The sequence below is a fragment of the Calonectris borealis genome, chromosome 11, assembly GCF_964195595.1.
Source record: "Calonectris borealis chromosome 11, bCalBor7.hap1.2, whole genome shotgun sequence".
Lineage (NCBI taxonomy): Eukaryota > Metazoa > Chordata > Aves > Procellariiformes > Procellariidae > Calonectris > Calonectris borealis.
In genome coordinates this window covers 4,049,328-4,068,414 of record NC_134322.1, presented here as the reverse complement: position 1 = coordinate 4,068,414, position 19,087 = coordinate 4,049,328, and the positions used below count along the sequence as shown (strand labels likewise).

The 19,087-nt window shown below is 46.4% G+C and overlaps 1 protein-coding gene across 1 annotated transcript in view; it reads left to right on the top strand.

The window, feature by feature from the left end:
* Window positions 1–7,557: 7,557 nt before the first annotated feature.
* Window positions 7,558–19,087, top strand: part of ALDH1A3 (aldehyde dehydrogenase 1 family member A3) — a 37,328-nt gene continuing 25,798 nt past the window's right edge. Inside the window, exons 1-3 of the mRNA XM_075159820.1 lie at window positions 7,558–7,710; window positions 11,321–11,425; window positions 17,403–17,543. Coding sequence (XP_075015921.1) covers window positions 7,612–7,710; window positions 11,321–11,425; window positions 17,403–17,543 — 345 coding nt within the window. The 5' untranslated portion in view covers window positions 7,558–7,611. The remainder of the gene's footprint in view (window positions 7,711–11,320; window positions 11,426–17,402; window positions 17,544–19,087) is intronic.

The following is a 19,087-nucleotide window of genomic DNA, read 5'->3' as shown; positions in this document are numbered from 1 at the left end:
CCCTCTTAATGAGGGCCCGGGGCTGGCTCTTCATTAACAGGCGTGCAATGCAAGCATGCAAACCTGGGTGGGTTTCGTTCTCTTTTTTTTTTTTGTGTGCCCCCAGATTCATCTGTCCCCCGCCTCGCTGTTAGTGGAAGCGAGGGCTCTGCTGAGGGAGGACGGGACACAATGTCGCCTATTGTGCTGCTCAACCCCTCGCCGGAGGGGACATGGATGGGACCCCGCAGCCCCGGGGTTGTGGATGCGGACCTGGTGCGAAAGAGCCCGGGGGACGTGTGCCGTGATTTGGTTTGTTCCACTGTGGCTCGTCAAGGTATGTCGGGAGGTTGTGAAATCAACACAACCTACATATAAGTCTATAACCTATCTATAAGTTCAGTTTTATAAGTCCTTGTAGAAAGTACCCCCAAGGTTAGGAGGACAGCAGGTTTCCAACTCCTGGTTCAAACAGAAGAATTCAACCCAAAAGGTGCAAAGGAGAGGGACTGTGCAAAGGCTAACCACAAAAAAAGCCTTGCACAGGTCAAAGCCTATAAAAACAACCTCATCACAGTGTTAGCGTTTCATGTGACTGGCACGGCGCTTTGTCCAAGAAAAAGTATTTCCAGGTTCTGTTGCAACAAGCCCACATCACTTTATCCCCAGTGGGTCTGCCTGGGATCTGCCCCTTAGCTATTTTAAAATGTGCTGTTAATAACAATTCATTACAGTTGATAGAACTGGGAGACTTGCCTTTTATTTTGCAATTAGACATAAAGGCTCTGATCTGGCAAATGCTATGCACCGTAAGCACGTGAGTAGCTCTGCTGAAGTCATCTGGGACTGCTCACGTGCTTAACATTAAGCCTGTGCGAGTTTGCAGGATCAAGGCCTGAGACGGTATCTTCTTTAAGGATGTTTGTTTACCTGCTCTGTTCTGTATTTTCTAGTTCGTGACTGCCCTGCAAAACCATTTCTCTGGGAAGACCTGAAGTGGCTAGAGTCAGCTGGGCACAGCTCACAAGTAGGATTATGAAGCCAAATGATTCTTCAAACAAACAAAAAGTTGTAACAAACAAAAAAAAGGTAAACAAAAATTGTTTGCAGGAGCTTGATTCGGGAAGACATTATGGCATTGGGTACGTTGCATTGCAAACCGTTCAGCTGTGCAAGCCTGTGTGTACTGAGGCGTTAATACAGAATTGTTGGGCATTGGGCCCAGAACAGATGTGACAATGAGCGAGAGCAAAGAGACAGGGAGGAAGGAGCAGAAGAAGAAAGACATTTTAGGATCCTCGATTCCTGACTAGGCAACCACTGCTTCCAAAACCTGGGCACTGGCCCCAAATGCCTCTTATCAAGAGAAAGTAGGAAGCAATATGATCTGTGGAGAAAACAAACGTATTTGTTTTTTCATTTGCCAATCCTGCAAACAATAGCTGTTTGTAGGCAAATAATCCTCAGGTCTGCATCGCTAGATCAATGGAGGGAGTGGTTCCCATCGGCTCTGCGGTGGCAGACACACTGAATGGTTTGTAATGAAACAGGTCCTTGAACTTCTCCACAGCACAGACACTATCTTAGTAGGTTATCGCGCACTTGCTTCTGTTTCTGCTCCCACTCTCCTCGTCTTCCAGTGCTAGGCCTGGTAGGGAGAAGTGAAGGCACGAGGAGACAGAAGTTGTTTTAATATAAAAGGCTTCAAAATGTTCAGCTGTTTGTTATTTCCTTGCCACTAACTTTTCCAATTTACTTTTCGAGCCAGGCAAACTAAAGGGAAGGCCAGTCCTTGTGCACAGTATGATACCTATGATATGCATGAAGAAAATTAATTTGATTGAGGATTTTGCTTCATGAAGTAATTACAGTGCAAAGTATAAAAAGACTGTGTTTTGACTTGAGCCACCAAAGTCCTGGTTTGCATCATGAGGCCATATTTAGGATTACAAATGCTTACACAAATAGCATCTCACAGTACCTCTCATCGCTTCTCTTCACCTTTACTGACAGATTTTGTGGAGGTGGAGAGGAATGGGAAAAGAAACTCTTCTTCAGCCCCAGATGAGTTAAAATGGAATCTTTAACCTATAGGGCACGAGAAGGGCGACACAAATACTGGGAGAGTGCTGAGTTCATGGGATAAGGCTGCTTCACACTCCAAGATATATCCAATGCCTACAACCTTTCTCCACTAACATCATTCAGCACAGCCCAAGTAAGGTTGGATTAACTTAAAAAAACCCCACGTAATACACACGATTTCCAAAGGATCTTCAGGACAGCCTGATCTTTTTTTTTTTTTAAAAAGGCATCTCTCTGGATTCCAATCCTTTTGAAATTACATGTGAATACTTTGATAAACTGAGTAGAACTTGTCTTGGTACAAAATGGCAGACTTTTTCATTAATTTTGTGTCATTTGCAGTGTCTTTCACAACTGAAGGCAGCAGTTCAGTTATCCTGATTTCTCCTGCTTGTTTTATATGGCACCTGATCAGGTTTGGCTTCAATGAACTCAGCAAAAACCTGTCTAAAAGCCAAACTTCTAAGCAGCAGTAATTACCATTAGATAGATACATAATTGTTTAGACAGGTAAATAAGCAAATAGGTGCCTTTGTTATTAAATAGCTTCTTCCAATGGGCATCTGAGGAACTGTTTCTCCATTTTTGTATTCTCTGTGTCTCGTATGAAGAAGCCAGCCTGGTAAGAGGGGACCAGGTTGAGGGAGCTCACTAGACCCTATTTGTTTCTGGGGTCTGGAATGGATTTTGGGATTTTGCAGCCAGAAAATAGTTGGAAAAACAAAGCAAACCAAAACCAAACAAAGCAAACCAAAACCCGCTGGCAAAGCGTATGTCTTGCTCGCTTCAAATGGCCAGCACATATCAATTAAACGGTCCACTACTGCTACCAGGGAGCCTGTAAAATGCCAATCACACTGTAGTTTAAACAATCCATCCAGCTGCTAACCCATATCGTGGTGAATTTGATCAAGAGTGATGAAATTTATGATTTTTAAGTTTGCTTAGAAAAATGAACACAAAAACCCTCTAGAAAACTACACACAGAAAACAAAGTTACAGGAATAGTAAGTTTACAAAATCTGGCACAAAGAAAATTTCCAGATTAAAGTCACTGGGGAGCAATACCCAGAATGCATTCTACCTTATCTGGGTGTTTTGGTGGGAGATCTTCAGATCCGGCTTGTTGCACAACTACAGCCATAGCTGAGCCCGGTGGGAGCTGAGCTCCGAATGCCTAACATCTAAAGTACTCAGACTGTAGGTGACTCACATTGGGAATGCAAAATCATGAAGACCCTTTTTTTAATTCATCGCCGCCTGCCTTCTTTCCTCACTGATAATACAGGGTCAGCATCCTCTCAAAATTACTGGAAAAAGAAATGCTGTGTGTGAAACACCCAGACACTGCTGTCATGAGCACCATGGAAAAACCATACGGAAATGAATAATTTTGTGCCCAAAGCACAGTTTGAATAACAGGCAGTAAAAAGCCCTGTCACTGCACATTAAACAAGAGGAGAATAAATCATGAGAGGAGCTGCTCTCTCAGGAGCAGCAACCATTGCCAGTGCGGAGTGAGGGGGATGCCTGTAGGAAAAGGGCCTGGATAACTCAATTACAGCTCATCAGGATGCACAAAACCAGGCAAATTCTGATCACTCCTAGCTGTTGAATGCTGGCGTGTACAGCCTAAAGTAGCCTTTTAGAGTATATTGTTTCACACACGTATTTATGTTTGTGTGTGTATATGCTTCGGGGTATATGTAAAATAAGCAGAATGAGCTTTGGCTCTGTGCCATGTTAACTACTTTACACAGCTACGGGTCTCCTGGTCAGCTTGGAGCATAGGCTGAGGTCTAGATGCAAAATATCATTGAAATAACAACTGATCAATTTATAGCAGCTCTCAATGGCTATGCCACTGCTGACTGGGCAAACCACTGTCCTGGAGGTGAATATGTGCCCCACTGCCACATCCTCTTCTTCATCCATGGCGCAGGATGCCAAAGTTGTCTAGAAACATCATGCTCTCAGTCGATCTGGAGTCGTCCTTACTGATCCTTTGGATACAACCCCCCTGCACTTCCGCTGTGGAGCCAAGACATAAGACACGTATGCAGGAGCAGAGTGTATTTGGAGGAGGAGTTACCACCAGCAATATTCACTTCATCATGGTTAAATGAGGTGGGGAAGTCAGAAAAATTAATTCCTGCAGAGACCCTTGGCATCCATAGCAGATAGGGAGACGGCTACATCACAGCATGAACGTGTCCTGTGACTGCGCTTGGCACAGACAGACAGGCTGGCACAGGAAAGTGTGGTCAGGTCTAATTCATGGTGGCAGATTTAAGAGTGTATATGTCTGACCCAACAGAGGAAAGGCAATCTTTGTGCTGTCTGGCAGAGAAGAGCTGGTGTACTCACAGTCTAGAAACTTTCTGTGAGATACGGCTCTGCAGAGAAGCACAGCACCAGGGAATTCGCAGCTATCGCAGTCAGTGCAGCAGGTTAAGGATACATATTGCAGACATCTCTGCAAACACTGCTGCAGCAGTAGAACATAACAGGGTGACTCAATAGTAATGTGACCTTTCATTAACTGATGCTTTTCCTCTTGCGTCTGTTTCTGACACATTTATCGACTGTTACAAACTTAGGTAAAACCTGTTTTTTCAGTGCTTCTATCCAAATGGTGGCATGGCCTTCCTGGAGCATGGGAATGAATATAAAACGTTTCTCACTTGTTCTGATCGGGGCTCTGCTGTTGCTTTTAGGGCATCTCCTGCTGAGCTCACCATTCAGCAGTCTGGAGGAGTGAGTGTTTCCACCTCTGTGGCTCTAATATAAGCACCAGCGAGAGAGGACACATCTCCTGAGGCTGGTGGAGTTGTTCCTGTTTATGGTAGGAATGGGTTTGCCCAACGAGGGACCAGTCAGTGTCCACAAAACTGTTTGACGGTGGAATGTTTTGTTATTCTTCTTGTGATGTTACTAGGGGAAATATTGCATACAGCTATGTATATTGGTTAAAGTTCATTATTTCAGCTCATTCATATGTCACTGACTCACAATTCATTCACTCCGTACAGCCTTTTAAAAGACTTACACATCCCCAAACCCTGCATGTGGAACTTCTGCTTTAGATATATCTCACACTGCACCAACATTAACTCGAAGAAGTAATAATGCCTAAAATAATTTTCCCAGGAATGTCTTGTAAAAAATCTTCATGAGAGATAAGAGACAAGGTCATTCCACATGAGACAACCCACTGGAATGACTCTTTAGGCACTGCTTGTCCTGGAACTTCTTATTCATCATTCTCCTCATCCAGATATTTTGTCCTCTAATTACAAGAGTACTTTCCACTTCAGCTGAGCGTTTCTGTGGGCAAAATACAGACAGAAATGGATAAATTCTATCGATATTGTGTCACCTCTGTAATGATTTCGTCCTTGCTCCCTGGTATTTGAATTCAAATTATTGCCTGTAGTGTTGTGATACATTATGGTAAAAACAGAAACGGCAATTTATCAGGGGTCCAAAAAGGTTCTGTTGCCAGACCATGCCACTGGCCCTAAAATGGATCAGTGGCCATGTCTTTTCCAGAGAGAATAGACAGAAATGTCTTCCATCTCAGACTTTAACTTGTGCATCCTATCAATCACCTCATAGTTTTGTTGATGACATCTAAGGATAGCTTGGATCCAGACTCCTCTTTATTGGGACCAGGATTATGTGGGGATTTGTTTAAGAGTCTTCTAGCTTTGATGCTTTTGTAGCTTTTATGGGAAATAGCAACTGGACAGTTAAAAATGGGCAGCTTAGAAATAAACGTTTCTGCTGTTGTAATGTATCCCTTTGTTTTCTGAGAATGCTCATTTGATTCTGCCGTTGCATACAAGGATATTCCCACAAATTATTTATAACTGAAGCACTTTCCCATCTGAGGAGAAAATTTCATCTTGCAACTGCTAGGCAGGATGAGTCCTTTAGTATTGACAGAAACTGGTTCAGTGATTTATCTTGTAAAGAAATGTAGGTTGTAGGGGGAAAAAAATCTTCCTTTGTGTTACTGGCAGCTCTCACGAACCAAGCACCATCAAATAGCTTTTCACCTGGGCAGAGGACCTCCAAGAATATCCTACAAGCTGCAGGAAGTGGGGTTTGATTCATCAGTGGTACTTTCCCTTCTGAATCAGCACTAACTCTTATGCTGCTATGATATCACAGGCTATCCTGAATTTGGAAGCACTGAGTGTTTTTAAGCATTCTAACAGCAAAGTGCTGACTATTGCTGGGGATTACAGATTCTGTGAAACATTTTGTAAGATAACTTCTGGCATCTTGCCACTTGTTATATGGAAAATATGTTGTATTATCTTCCATGTGTGTGTGGGTGTAAGGGTGCTCCTAGTGTCCTGGCCCCCAGCCTGCAGAGACTTACACATATTTTATTCAGAATGAAGTTAAGCAATACATAATGAACTCGTTCAGGCGCAGAGCCTAGATCTGTCACTTTAGACATGTTCCATATCCTTTAGACTTCTTGAAAGACAGTGTTTCTCAATGTTCGGAGTACGCTGCTATGAACACCGTGCTGGAGGTTGACTGTGTGGGACGCAAGTATATTGGTTACCATTGTAGGAAGTTTCAGCTGAAGGGCCTGGTCCTGCCCTGGTAGGCTGAAGTCCTTTGACTGGGATAGTCAAACTGGGGCGGTCAAACTGGTCCCAGACTCACGTATGTACACAGGATGTGGCGGAGTTGCTGTCAGCAGCACATCAGACATTTGATGTAATGCTTCTTCCTTCTCTTCTTGATCAGCCCTGGAAAGCTCTGCAGAGGCACTGAGTGAAGGATGGGGTGTAGTAGGTTGGGGTGGGGAGGTCAGGGCACCAGGAATAGCTGAGAAAGGCCCTTGTAGCTGGAGGTAGAGGGTGTAACACGGCAAGTGAGGGGAGAGCCTTCCAGACAGCCCACTTCCCGACGCCATGCCTGGGGAGAGTGGGGGCCTCCCGCGGAGGCTCATGCAAACATCCTCTTGTGTCTGACTTCTGGGTAGGTTTCAGTGGGACGCAGAGGCAGCAGGCAGAAAAGGGCACGTCCTCCCGCGCCCACCTTGGTGCCGCCCTTTGGGAGAAGCCAGGCTGGCTGCTCTGCTCCCCGAAGCTCGTCCGGCTGTGACAAGGCCCCCTCCTTTGCCGCCCTCTCCCGGGGAGAGCCCTGACCAACGGCCACTTCCAAGCAGAGGGGGAGCCCCGAGGGGAGCCCTGACAGGAGCCCTGAGGGGAGCCCCGAGGGGGAGCCCTGCAGTGAGCCCCGAGGGGGAGCCCTGAGGGGAGCCCCGAGGGGAGCTCCGAGGCGGCCGGCGCAGCCCGCTGGCGCCCCCCGACCCGCCGGCAGCCGCGGTGCCTCGGCGGGGCAGCGCCGCCCGTTACCTGAGGGCCGCGGCCGCGCGACGGGGCGGGGCGAGGGCGGAGCGCGAGGCGGGGCGGGGCGGTGGCCAATGGGGGCGGGCGGCGGCGCCCGGCGCGCGCCGCTCTTAAGGCGGCGCCGCGGGCTGTCAGCGGCAGAGGGTGGCGGGGGCTCGACGGCGCGGCCATGGCCGCCCTCAACGGCGCCGTGGAGAACGGGCAGCCTGACAGGAAGGTGCCGCCGCTGCCGCGGCCCCTGCGGAGCCTGGAGGTGAAGTACACCAAGGTGAGCTGGCGAGGGGAGGTGGGCAGCGGGCTTTGCTGTGGTGTCGCCGATGCTTGGTGGAGTCAGGCTGGTGGTGAAGTATTTTTTTTTTTTTAATATAAAATTTTCTCCCTCGCTGTCACTTTTCTTAATTTTTTTATTCCTGCTGCTGCCCTAGACAGTAGGCTTATGGGGGTGTAAGGGCGGTTGGGTGACTGGAGCAAGCAGATGACTGTGGCATTTCTAGGGGAGCTGCGGTTGCTCCAAACCCTAAAGCCCAAGAAACCAACTTTTTTTTAGAAAGAAGGAAAAAAAAAAAAAACGGTGGTGCTGCCCCAGGTGCCCATGGGCACCTCTCCCTGGCTGTGTGGCAGGCCCTGGCGCCGATCAGCGGCAGGCCTGCCGCGTGCGGGCTGTGGTGCCACGCTGGCCTGTCCCCTCCCGGTCACCCTGATGGCCATCTTCCCAAGCGCCCAGTGCAGTGCTCACAAACCTGCCCGGTAAATGCTTTTAGCATCACGTTAGTGCTCAGCGAAAATGGGTTTGGATGGGGTGAGCCCGGTCAGAGGCGAGAAGGGGTTTTTCTGTGAGGAAGCTGCTTGCCTGGGTTGCGTTCAGCTGTCCTTGATGCGGTTGAAGCTCTCCAGCGTGGGATGGGGCCCTGCTGGGAGGAGGTTCAGCGCCAGGGGGTGGTTTTAGGTCCCGGTGAATGCAGGGAGCGTGGAGGAGGGCCAGCGTCCTGCAGGACTGGGCCTTGTGAAGGGGCTCTGTGATGGGACTGGGGCCACCCCGCAGCTCTCGAAGAGGAGTGGTATTCACGCATGTCTTGTTGGTGGCTCGCCGTCCCAACAGAGCTCCTCCATGGCCTCCCTGTGGGATGAGGAGTCAGGCAGCAAGCCCACACAAACCCGTATGTCCCCGCTCTCCATCGATCTTTTCTTTAAATTACCTTTAAACGGTTGCTCGTGACCTTTTGGATTTAGCCAAAGGCTCCTGAGCTTGATAACTCTGTCCCTCAGAGGTGAGGCTGGCGTTGGTGTGGAGCTGAGCACCGCTGCAGAAATCCCTGCTCCCTAACACAGCCATAGCTCGGCAATAGCTGAGTCGCTTTTTGTTCCACAACAGCCGGACCCGCTGTCTTGCGCAGTGGGGAAAATATCCCGGCTGGTTACGCTGCTAGGCAGCCTTGACTGCCATAATTTGAACTATGTGGCTGGACTAAAAGAGCTGGAGGGGCTGAATGAGCGTATTAATTACTGTTACATTTCTGTATTAAGTATTAAAAAAAAAAAATAGAACTTGAAGTTCATTCTCTTGGCAGTGAGAAGGAGTAAACAGCGATAGCTTATCCAGTGAGGTGTTAATTTGAATTATACATCCGAAGTACTGAAACAGATTAGCGGTAATCACTGGACTAGATTAATTTTTACATCCCAAATTTATCTATTTTTTTTCTGTAAGATAAACTTGTCATTTAGCAGCAAATTGGATCTGCAGCTGCTGATTGCAGAATGGCGTAATGCTGCACAAACAGCTCTTTCCTGCGTCCAAAATGGACACGGCCATTAGAGTTCTTCTTAAACATCCAAACGTTCTGTTTTTTGTTATTTTTATTGTTGTGAACACTTTTAAATACTCCTTTGGGATCTGATCCTGCAGCCATGTATGTTTTAAAACACACATTTTTTATTCTCCAGAGTTTTGCCAGAGACTCTGTGCGCTAAAGGTATCAAGGTAGTCTCTCTTAAAAGTGGAAACCAATGTTAATTAAAAGTGTGAATTTAACATTTGATCTGATGCTCCTGGTGCATCTGAGAAAATAATGAGCCACAGTCAGTTTTCATAAAACTGCAAGGGGTTTTCTACAAGCTCTGAGTTTCACCAGATGTTTACAGCTGACGGCACACTTTCCTCTGCTTAGCGGAGACTTTTATTTTCGGTTCTACCAGTTATGGGGCTGGGGGAGAAGAAAAATTTTCAACAAAGATCTTACTTATAGAGCAGCTTAATGCTTGTCATGGATGTGTGATGGAAGTGATCTGTCCACAATCCCGTGTCCCAAATCCTGGATATGAAGCATGAACGGCTGATACGCTGTTCTGTTTGATTTCAAGACCTGGCACCCAAGTCCTGGGCTATGTGGTGTGATTTCCAGAATGATGCCAGCATATATGTTACATTTAAAACAGCCTGATCCTGTCAGTCTCGTGTTTTACTATTTCTTATAGGAACATTGCTTTCCCACCCCAACCCGTTCACATAGAATTAATGTTGAATGCAGAGGAAAAACGGTATTCTTTCCCAATCCTTAGTTTGTGAGCATATACCTGATGCTGTAACTTTACAGTTCCTGTATCTCCCACATTTATAATATGACTTCAGTAGTGAAACAAAGGAAAACTGAAGTTAAAATGTGTAAATGTTAAAATGCAGCACTTGGATAATAGAGGTGGTTTGGGAGCGTTAGTGTCAAATTAGTTAATATTTCTAACATTGTATCTCTTCTTGTGACTTCACTTGACAACTTTTTTGCCAAAATTTTCTTTTTTGCTGCCTGTCTGAAACAGGTGGGTCCAAAAGTGCAGCTTCTATGCCCGTTACATCTCAGATGGTTTTTGCAGAAATAGTCAGGAGAAACTCCTTTCAGGAAAAAAGCTGCCCAAGGAAAGAAAACTATGACCCAAAGCAGCGGGAATTCCGAACGTAAGGGATGCAACATTAATCTCCTGGTGGTGTGTAGAGACTCATAAACAAGATTGCAAATGTGGATGACTTCCAAGTAAAAGTACTAGCTTACAGCCGCTAACAGGCTACTAATAAAGATTACTTCATCTAATCTTACTTAAAGTATATTTATAAAATATAACACTGCCAAGTTAGATCACAGTGTGGATAAGATGCATGTTGAATCAATTAATTGTATATAGGTATTCATGTTCTGTTTACAGTGAGTAACAACACTCTAGTATTTAATGCATTTTCAGTTACGCAACACTGGGACTGTTTGTTCTTACTCTGGAAATGCAATATTTTGAAACACTTAAATCTTGTCACAGATGACTCCAAGTGATGTGGGAGGCTTGATCTAGCCTGTGACAAGGCATGGTGGGGTAGAACTGAGCCAGTACTTACCCTCCGCTGGACAGTGCTGGTGGGGGGGAAAGTTGTGGAAGTAGCCCAGGGCAGGATACAACCAACCAAGTAATATTGTACGCTGACAATTTCATTTGTAGCGTGTAACAAGGGGCTCCTTTTGCCTGAACCGTACGAGTTTCTCTTGGTGTCTGCTTGCTGTTCCCATGGAGATGTATTTCAAAAACTGTCTGTTTCTCATTGCCAAATTATGGTGTGATACTGTGTGGGCCCCATCCTCTGTCTTCCTCTTGCTCAAAACTAACTGGGTGCACGAAGGCTTTTTCGTCTGTTGTCTGGCTCAGGTTCTAGTTTGGATAAATGCTGTCTGTATTGCAAACAGTCTCCCTGGGAGAGAGACTGAACACGCTTGACCCTGCCATCAATGGAAATTGAAGAGCCTCGGGACCTTTGAGGAGTACTTGTGGTTTTTTGCATTGTCTACATAGTTGGTTTTTTCTTTCTCCTCTCCATCCCACTCCCCTCGCTCTCTCTTCAGATATTTATTAACAATGAATGGCATGAGTCTACAAGTGGAAAGAAGTTCCCCACCTACAACCCTTCAACGCTGAAGAAAATTTGTGACATTGAGGAAGGGGACAAGGTAAGTTTTGTTGGAAAGGCAGTGCAAAAGAAAGTTTCAAGGGACTTCCTTTTGTAGGGAAGCACACAGAGGAAAACTGGCTTTTAATGACAACGAACATCTGGCCAGGCTGTGAGCTGGAGGTCTGGGACACTAGATGTGCTGCTCAAGAATTACACGGTGGGTGGGATCAATCCTGTCCAACTCGGCAGAGTCACTTTCCCTGGTAGGAACTGCCTGCCGAACACTGTCAGAGGAATGAGATTCAGCATCGTTCTTGTGTTATAGACTAGAAGGAAGCAGCCAGCCTGAGGAAATAGCAATGATGGTGTGTGCACATCCCTGACAGAACTTGGGCCTTGTGTTGGGAGTGGTTTATACATAAGCTGCATGGCAGCCTGTTGGTGACACTGAACTGAAACTCGCCCTTTTTTAAACAAAATCGACAAGTAACCTGAGTGTTTGGGGGAATTTAAGCTCAGTCATGCAAACACTGCCCACTTTCTGCTAGAGATGTGGTGCTGCTTTTCTGACTGATATCATGGGTTCTGGCCTCCTGCACAAATGTGGCAACTCTCAGCTAAAACCAAACTAGTATCTCTCAAGAACTTCAGTGGTCCCTGGCCCTGGTGTGCTGTAGAGTAGCCTGGGACATAACTGCTTGGGTTTGGTAACAGTCTGAGGTGAGGAACAATCAGATGTGACACTTTTTGTCCAAAACAGCTCATCACATATGGCCCAACTGGCCTCATCTGTGGGGAAGAGCTGGCCCAAGAGCTGGCTTTTTGCATTATGTCATGGGAAGGTGATTCACAGCTTCTCTGCTGTACCAGGGCTTTGGCTGCTCATTGCTGGTGGCAGTAAGTGATGGGTAGTGTGGGCATTTCTGCCTGTACTGTGGTATCTTTCTCTTGGTATCTAAGCTTGTCCAACACTTATGAGGCTCAATGCCTGGATTCCAGCCAGGGAGCTGCTTTGGGGATCCTTTGCTAGTAGGAGTGATACTAGTTGAACAGGGGCTCAACTAGTGTTTTCTGGTATTACACTGTGTAGGCTATAGAGCCTGACCCTTCCAGAGATGGGAACAAACTTGCTTGGAATACAAATCTCCAGCCTGCATGCAAATAGTGTGTAAGGTGGCTGTTCTTTTTGGATGGCAACGGAGCAGCCTCCGTTGAGACCTATTGCCATGGGGGATCTGTGCATCCATGGGGCAGTTACAGATTGAGGCAGAACCAAACATTATGTGTAATTCCTTATACTAACTGGATGGGACACAACTGTGTTTAATTGCAGTGGCATGTAAACAGTAGAGTTGAAGCTAACTCTGATGCAACTGTATTTTGCTGGGCAGAAACCATGACGTTGCTATTGTTCCCTGAGCTAAGTGTCTCCTCCAGCAGTTATAGAGCATTACATGAGTATTTCAAGCCTACTTCTTAATGACTTGGTTAAAGAAAATTGTTATGCAGATCTAAAAGGCCAGTTTTGCAGCTTGTTTCCTTGAGACTTGTCCCTCCCTGAATTCAAGGATAGCTTTCAGCTTCTAGCTTCCAGGAGAGTAAACCTTTCCTTGGGGCCAGTCAGCGGAGCCCTCTGCCCGTGGATACTCAGCATAGGTGCCCGATTCCTCGGTGCATAGAATAGTTCAGGCAAGAATGTAAGTTAGCTGTGCCTTGGGTGCCAAAAACCTTTTCTTCCACCCCTTTACATCACACAGATTTTCTTAATTTTTATTTTTTGCTCTAATTGGTTTTTGTGAGGGACTGAGTGGGATTAGATCTGGATCTGGATTATTTAGAAGGCAAAGTCAGGGCTGAGAAGCAACCTAAACTAGCTGCTTGGTTACTGGTGACACTTGACCACGTCCCACTGTCCTCTGGCAAACTGAGTCCCCTGAGACTTCCTTTGCCCTGCTTGAACAGCCCCTCCTAATCTGTAACTCCAGTCTGTTGGAGTTACTACAGAAAGTGGTGAGTTGTGTTTGGTGGTGCTTTCCAGCATCTTGTCCCCATATGCCACCATACTTGGTTGTGTTGGTCAGTACCACCGCAGGGGTGGCAGTTCCTGGTGTTGGCTCTGGATTCAGCTGTGCTGTATCAGGGTTGGCGCTGCCTTCCTGGGAGCAGGACTCCACTTCCCCAGCCCTGAACATAAAACTGCCCCTCCCTGGCCGTGCAGAGTGTGTTTTCCTTAGCCTGCACGTGAGGGGTGGGAATTTGGCAGCCAATATCTCAGTGATGACAATTTATTCTGGTGCTGAAACTTGGCCAATGCTTTATGAGGCTAGGAGCAAAGGTTTTGTTGTTTGTTCTTTAGTTACAGAATTTAAGACAGAATTGCCCTTGATGGGATAGTTGGGGGATAAAGAGAAGTCTTGTGTGGAAAAAGAAGCACTGAAAATAAAATGGCAAATGCTTCCAGGATGCCTTTTGCCTCCCAAATAACAGCTTAGTGTCCAAGTGTTTGCTAGGTTGATGACAGAGAAAGAATAACTTTCTTCATTAGACTTCTGCCCCCAGCAAATAGTGCAGCCCCACAACTTCCACCCTGTCTTGGTGTTACCATGTGAAGAAAAAATACTTGCACCATTGTCATTTCTCTGGTGCTGTCAATAACCCTTGAAGACAGGCTTTTTTCTTCTAGCAGCTTGCTAACAGCCATCAAGGGCAGGGGGAAAGTTGCTCCTTCCTCAAAGGAGTGCCCAGCTTGGCTGGCTGCCACAGAACGTGGGCAGCAGGTCCACGGTTGAGACTGTCGAGCAGACTTGACGCTGTGGTGTCTGTCATGATAATTTCTAAGCAGTTCACTCTCCCATGTGGATCTTTGAAGGGTTGTAAGAGGGTTTTGTTCACAGTCATTGTGCCCCCCTCAGATTGCAGTGGCAGGCTGAGGTAAGAGGCTGCAGGAATATTATTCCCTACAGCAGACTTGCAATGACCTCGATAATGGTTTTGGACACTTCAGGCTGTTAAGATGCTGTTTTTAGCAATAGGTAGTTTGGCTCAAAAGTTAGAGCAATGTGTAGACTGTTTGCAGGGGAGCAGGTCAGTTCTGAACCTCTTCTAATTGAGAAACTGTGGCATGCTCCTGCCTTTCCAAAGAAGTGCACAGGGGAGGCTTTTCAAAGAAGTTAGTAAATGAAGTCAAGAAAGACAGTCTCCACTGGGTGTGCTCCATCCCTGGCATGTCTCCTTACTAGCCAAACTGAAGCAGTGTTGTGCGTGCTGAGCCTGAAGCAGAGCAAGGCTTCTTTTGCAGGCGTTTCCCCTACTCATAGAGCCAGTGGGGTGATGGTCTCCACTGTGCTCTACAGTCTGCTGCTGAGGCAGGAGAGAGGAGAAAGGGGCAGGATAGAAATGGAGCAGCGATGAGCAGGACTTGAGATAGAGGAGGAAGGTGGAGGAGGTAACTTAGAACAAAGAATGGTTTGAGTTTGTTCAAGGGAAAATGGTATGCGGTTGTGTAACTGGGGGTTGTATCATAATGCAAATATCCAGGGTGGGTATGAAGGTTTGCAGGCATTTCTCAACGCTGCAGTGCTTGACTTTGCAATGTTAATATTCTCTTAGCAGAGCTTTTTATGTAATGCTCGGTAAATCTGTATAGATCAGAACTGAGCACCAGGACGCACGGGCCTCCTCCTTGTGGTTTTGTATACCACAGTGTGTCCCTGGCACCTTGACAGTTACGAGTCTTTGTCACGCATTGTGCCTACCTATTGCAACATGCCTGCAATGAACATGCCATTCAGACTCCCCTAATGCCTAGTCATAACAGGATGGATTAAGAATGGCATTTCAACCTTCCTGAAGAATTTCCTTGTTTTTGCTGGTCTCTCAGGCCTATTGAGGCTGTGCAGGCTCACAAGATCTCACTTGGTGGTGCTACCCCTGAGGGTGTTTTGGGAAAGCCTTTTTGTTTGTGTGGTAATGACTGCAGTCTCCAAGCCGCTATGTGTACCCAGCATGTCCGAGAAAAGAGACAAGAATGAAGACAACTCGTATTTGCAGGAGCTGCAGCAGGGCTTAGGTGCTCCCATGTTTAGAGGATGGGGAAGATCTGGGCATGCACTGAAGTCCTCTGCTCACACAGCCATCTCGTCCCTGTTCCTGTGAGTGCCAGGGTGGTGGTTGCCTCTCAGTATTAAGAGCATGCTGCATTGTGGCCTGTGCCACTGCAGACCCAATGCTCTGCACGTTGTGCTCCCAGCCTGGTCACAGAAGGTAATTAGTTGCTGCTAAGGGAAGACTTGTTTAAACCTGACACACTTCTCATGTTTCTTTGTCTGCTTTGTCACATAAAATATTGCCTTCTTTCAGCTTGAGTCTTCATTCCAGCAGGCAGGATGGGGAGTACATAAGTGTGCAGCGGCTGGTGGTGCCTTCTGGCTTTTGTGATGTGCCAGTTTGAATCCAGATCAACTCAACTGAAGCGAACCATTCTGAAGGCCCGTTCTGCCTGTGGGTGATGGGCCCCAGGCAGGACATGCCTGCCTGCGCACAGTGGCTGCTCACTACTTCTGCCTCACCAGCACCCTTGCTTAAGCAGAGCCATTCTTAACCCCCTGTAACAGCACAAGTTTCCTCCAATGGTTTCCCCATCAGTGCCCTTCCAAAAGGGTGGGGTTCTTTTCCTGGCAGTATAGGTCACACTGTTTTAAAGCTGTGTAATCTTCTTGTAAAGAAAAGGAGCCAAATTTAGTGTAAGGTGCCATTTCAGTGGGTGATGACTTGCTGTTTTCTCCATTAACTTCTGCTGTAAGAAGGCAACGTCTCCCCATAACACTTTTCTTGGTTGAGCACCACACACTTCCCCATGAGGGGAGAATGGCCAGACCTTGTTGGATCAGTGCGGAGGCTGATTTCGTAATTGTATCCAGACAAGACTTGAGATAAGACACAAATGAGAGCAACTGGTAAAGTGCTATGAGGAATTATCAAGGCCTGAAACTATCTCTCCTTTTCCACCCCCTTGAGCCACATATTGCAGTGAGGTGCAAGTTCTCCATCAGCTAAAGTGAGGCGTGGGCTGTGCCAGACATTACGTAGAGCAGGATTCTGTCCAAAGCCAGGGCGAAGCATGCTTTATGTATGCTCGGGGTACAGTCTTGGCCTCGTGGATATTGATGGCAGTGTTCCCATTGACTTTATTGAGTCGGGAGTTTGCCCTTGGCTTCACTTTTTTTAATCAATATATGTGGGGAGAAGGGAGGAGTCCAGGGCATACTGTGGCCAGAGCAAATGCATGAAGCTTCTCTGGGGGTGGTGGTGTGGGAAGAGAGGGAATTCGCTGCCCACCTGAGTAGTAACTTGGGTGAACAGTTAGATTTCGTCCAGAGCACAGTAAAGCAGTTGGGAGATGAAGAGAGAGTGGTGCTTAATCTGTGTAGGTGAAATGCCTTTGTCAACAAAACCCTTCCCATCTGGTAGAAATGTTCTGGAAGTGTGATCTAGGATCTAAGGGAGCTTTTTTAGTGTGTTAACTGTTACTGGCATGGGTTCCAGCGGGACTGAATGGGGGGATCTGAGCTGTGATTGTTCCCCTGGATTAAACCGTGATCTCCCTCATGGGGGACTTTCCTCCTCACACTTGTTCAGATGATGATTCATGCAGGCCAATGGCCTGTCACGCTTAGGGAAGCTGTAATGGGAACAGAATTGGGATTTTGTTTCTCCATTCTCCCCCAGTGTCACTTACATCCTGTATCGGCAGGAACACAACTCTGGATTATTGTATAAACAAACTAGTTGCATAAAATTACCCTTGAAAGACCCTATTGGTACTCTGACCCCAAGTTGTTTAGCAGCCCAGGCCAAACTCAAAACTTACTGCAGGCTTGGGTCCAAATCCGGCAGTAATATGGAAGTGGTTTTGTCAGACAAGTTGGTTTTAGCCACCACAGCATCATGTAGGAAGCAGCCTGATGGGGTTTCTGTGCCATTGTCCAGCTCCTTCCTTGTAACCTAAGGTTTTCTTGTGTGTGTGGCTGCTTTAGCCTGATGTGGACAATGCGGTGGAAGCAGCGAAGGCAGCATTCCAGAGGGGGGCTCCGTGGAGACAGATGGATGCCCTAAGCAGAGGACGACTCCTGCACAAGCTGGCTGATCTTCTCGAGCGAGACAGAGTCATCCTGGCAGTAAGTACTGTGATCGGTGAGCAGTGATAAACCAGCAACTGTTGGCTGATAACTCAGCTCCATCCCTCTGATTTTGCTGCATCTATATCTACCTAATGGTCTTCTTTTCTCTCCCTTTATGAAGGGCAGAAGAGTCCATGCAGGAGTCATGGCTTATCTTCCTCTTTCTGCAGGATGATTTGAGGGGTCTTAAGAGAAGGCTGTTAGTTCTTCTATATAGTTGACTTCTCCAAAACTTTAGCTAGTTATTGAAGTGATTACAGATATTAAACTAAGAAAGAATGTTTATTGCTTTGAAAATTTCATGTCATCAATGTTCATAGCTGTCTCCCAGCTCTCATCTTAAAAAGCAAACAAAAACCCCAAAACAACCAACCAACAAACAAACAAACCCAAAACAAACAACAACAAAAACCAAACAAAAACCAACCCCAAACCACCACAACTGACACAGTTCTTCTTTATTACAAAAATGCAAGGCCAGTTTGACTTCTTTGCAAATTGCTTCCCCTAAAATGGGGGGCTGGAAAGAGAATCTTTCTCTTGCTGGATGGCATCCAAAGTTTAAAATGTGTGTAAGTGGGAACTGTTTCCTTCCCTACTGAATGTACTGGCTCAGGAAAATCTCTTTATAGCCGTGAAGCTGTGTTAACTTGGACTTCTGCACTGAAGAACTATTGCTAATTATTCCCCATCCTGTCCTGAAGGAGTCCTTCTGGTGCAGAACAAGGGGAGTAGAACCCGAGCTAGAATGCTGCAGTTGGTGGAAGCCTTTAGACTCTGTGGGCCTTGGACATCTTTCCAAATCACACCCACAGATCCTAGCATCTCTCAGCTTAGAGGTGCTGTCAGTCCATACCTAAGATCTTGGACCTGAGCACTCACCAGTTTGATGCTACACTTTGGCTCTGCTTATCTTCAGGGGAATGGCATTTATGACATTTAGTGCTGTTATATGTGTAAGTTCCTGAGCTGATGTCCCACTGAGGTCAGTAGAACTTAACATATATGGGATGTGCTTTGGAGCCTGACTGTTTTGAGATGGGTCTCTTTTCCTTACACAGTGTCTCTTAACCACATGACAGGTTCCAGTTTCAGCAGGACAAAACCAAAAAATCCAGGTCTGAAGGCAGTTCTGGCCCTCAGAATAAAGGAAAGCAAATAAAAGGGGAAAAAAATATATATTTGTGTGTGCGTGTGAATACACCCTGTTCATTTTCTGCTCACTTTTTGATGTGACTTCAGAGGACCCTCCTTTTTCCATAACCAGGACACTCATTTCAAGCTTTCTGCTGTCCTTCTGATCTGGGAGGGCTTGTTTGGCACTGTTATTTTCACTGCAGAAAACCAGCCGTAGCTGCCTTGGCTGCATGTTAAGTAATGACTTATAAAAATCAGTTGTTTTAGCAGACACTCAGAGTGGATAACAATCCTAGTCATTCCAAGGGCAATGTCTGTTCGAGTGCTGTTTGGACCCTGATGTCTGTGGAAGATGACAGGGTATGACTTCATATGTAAACAAAGATGTTTCAATCTACCAAGGG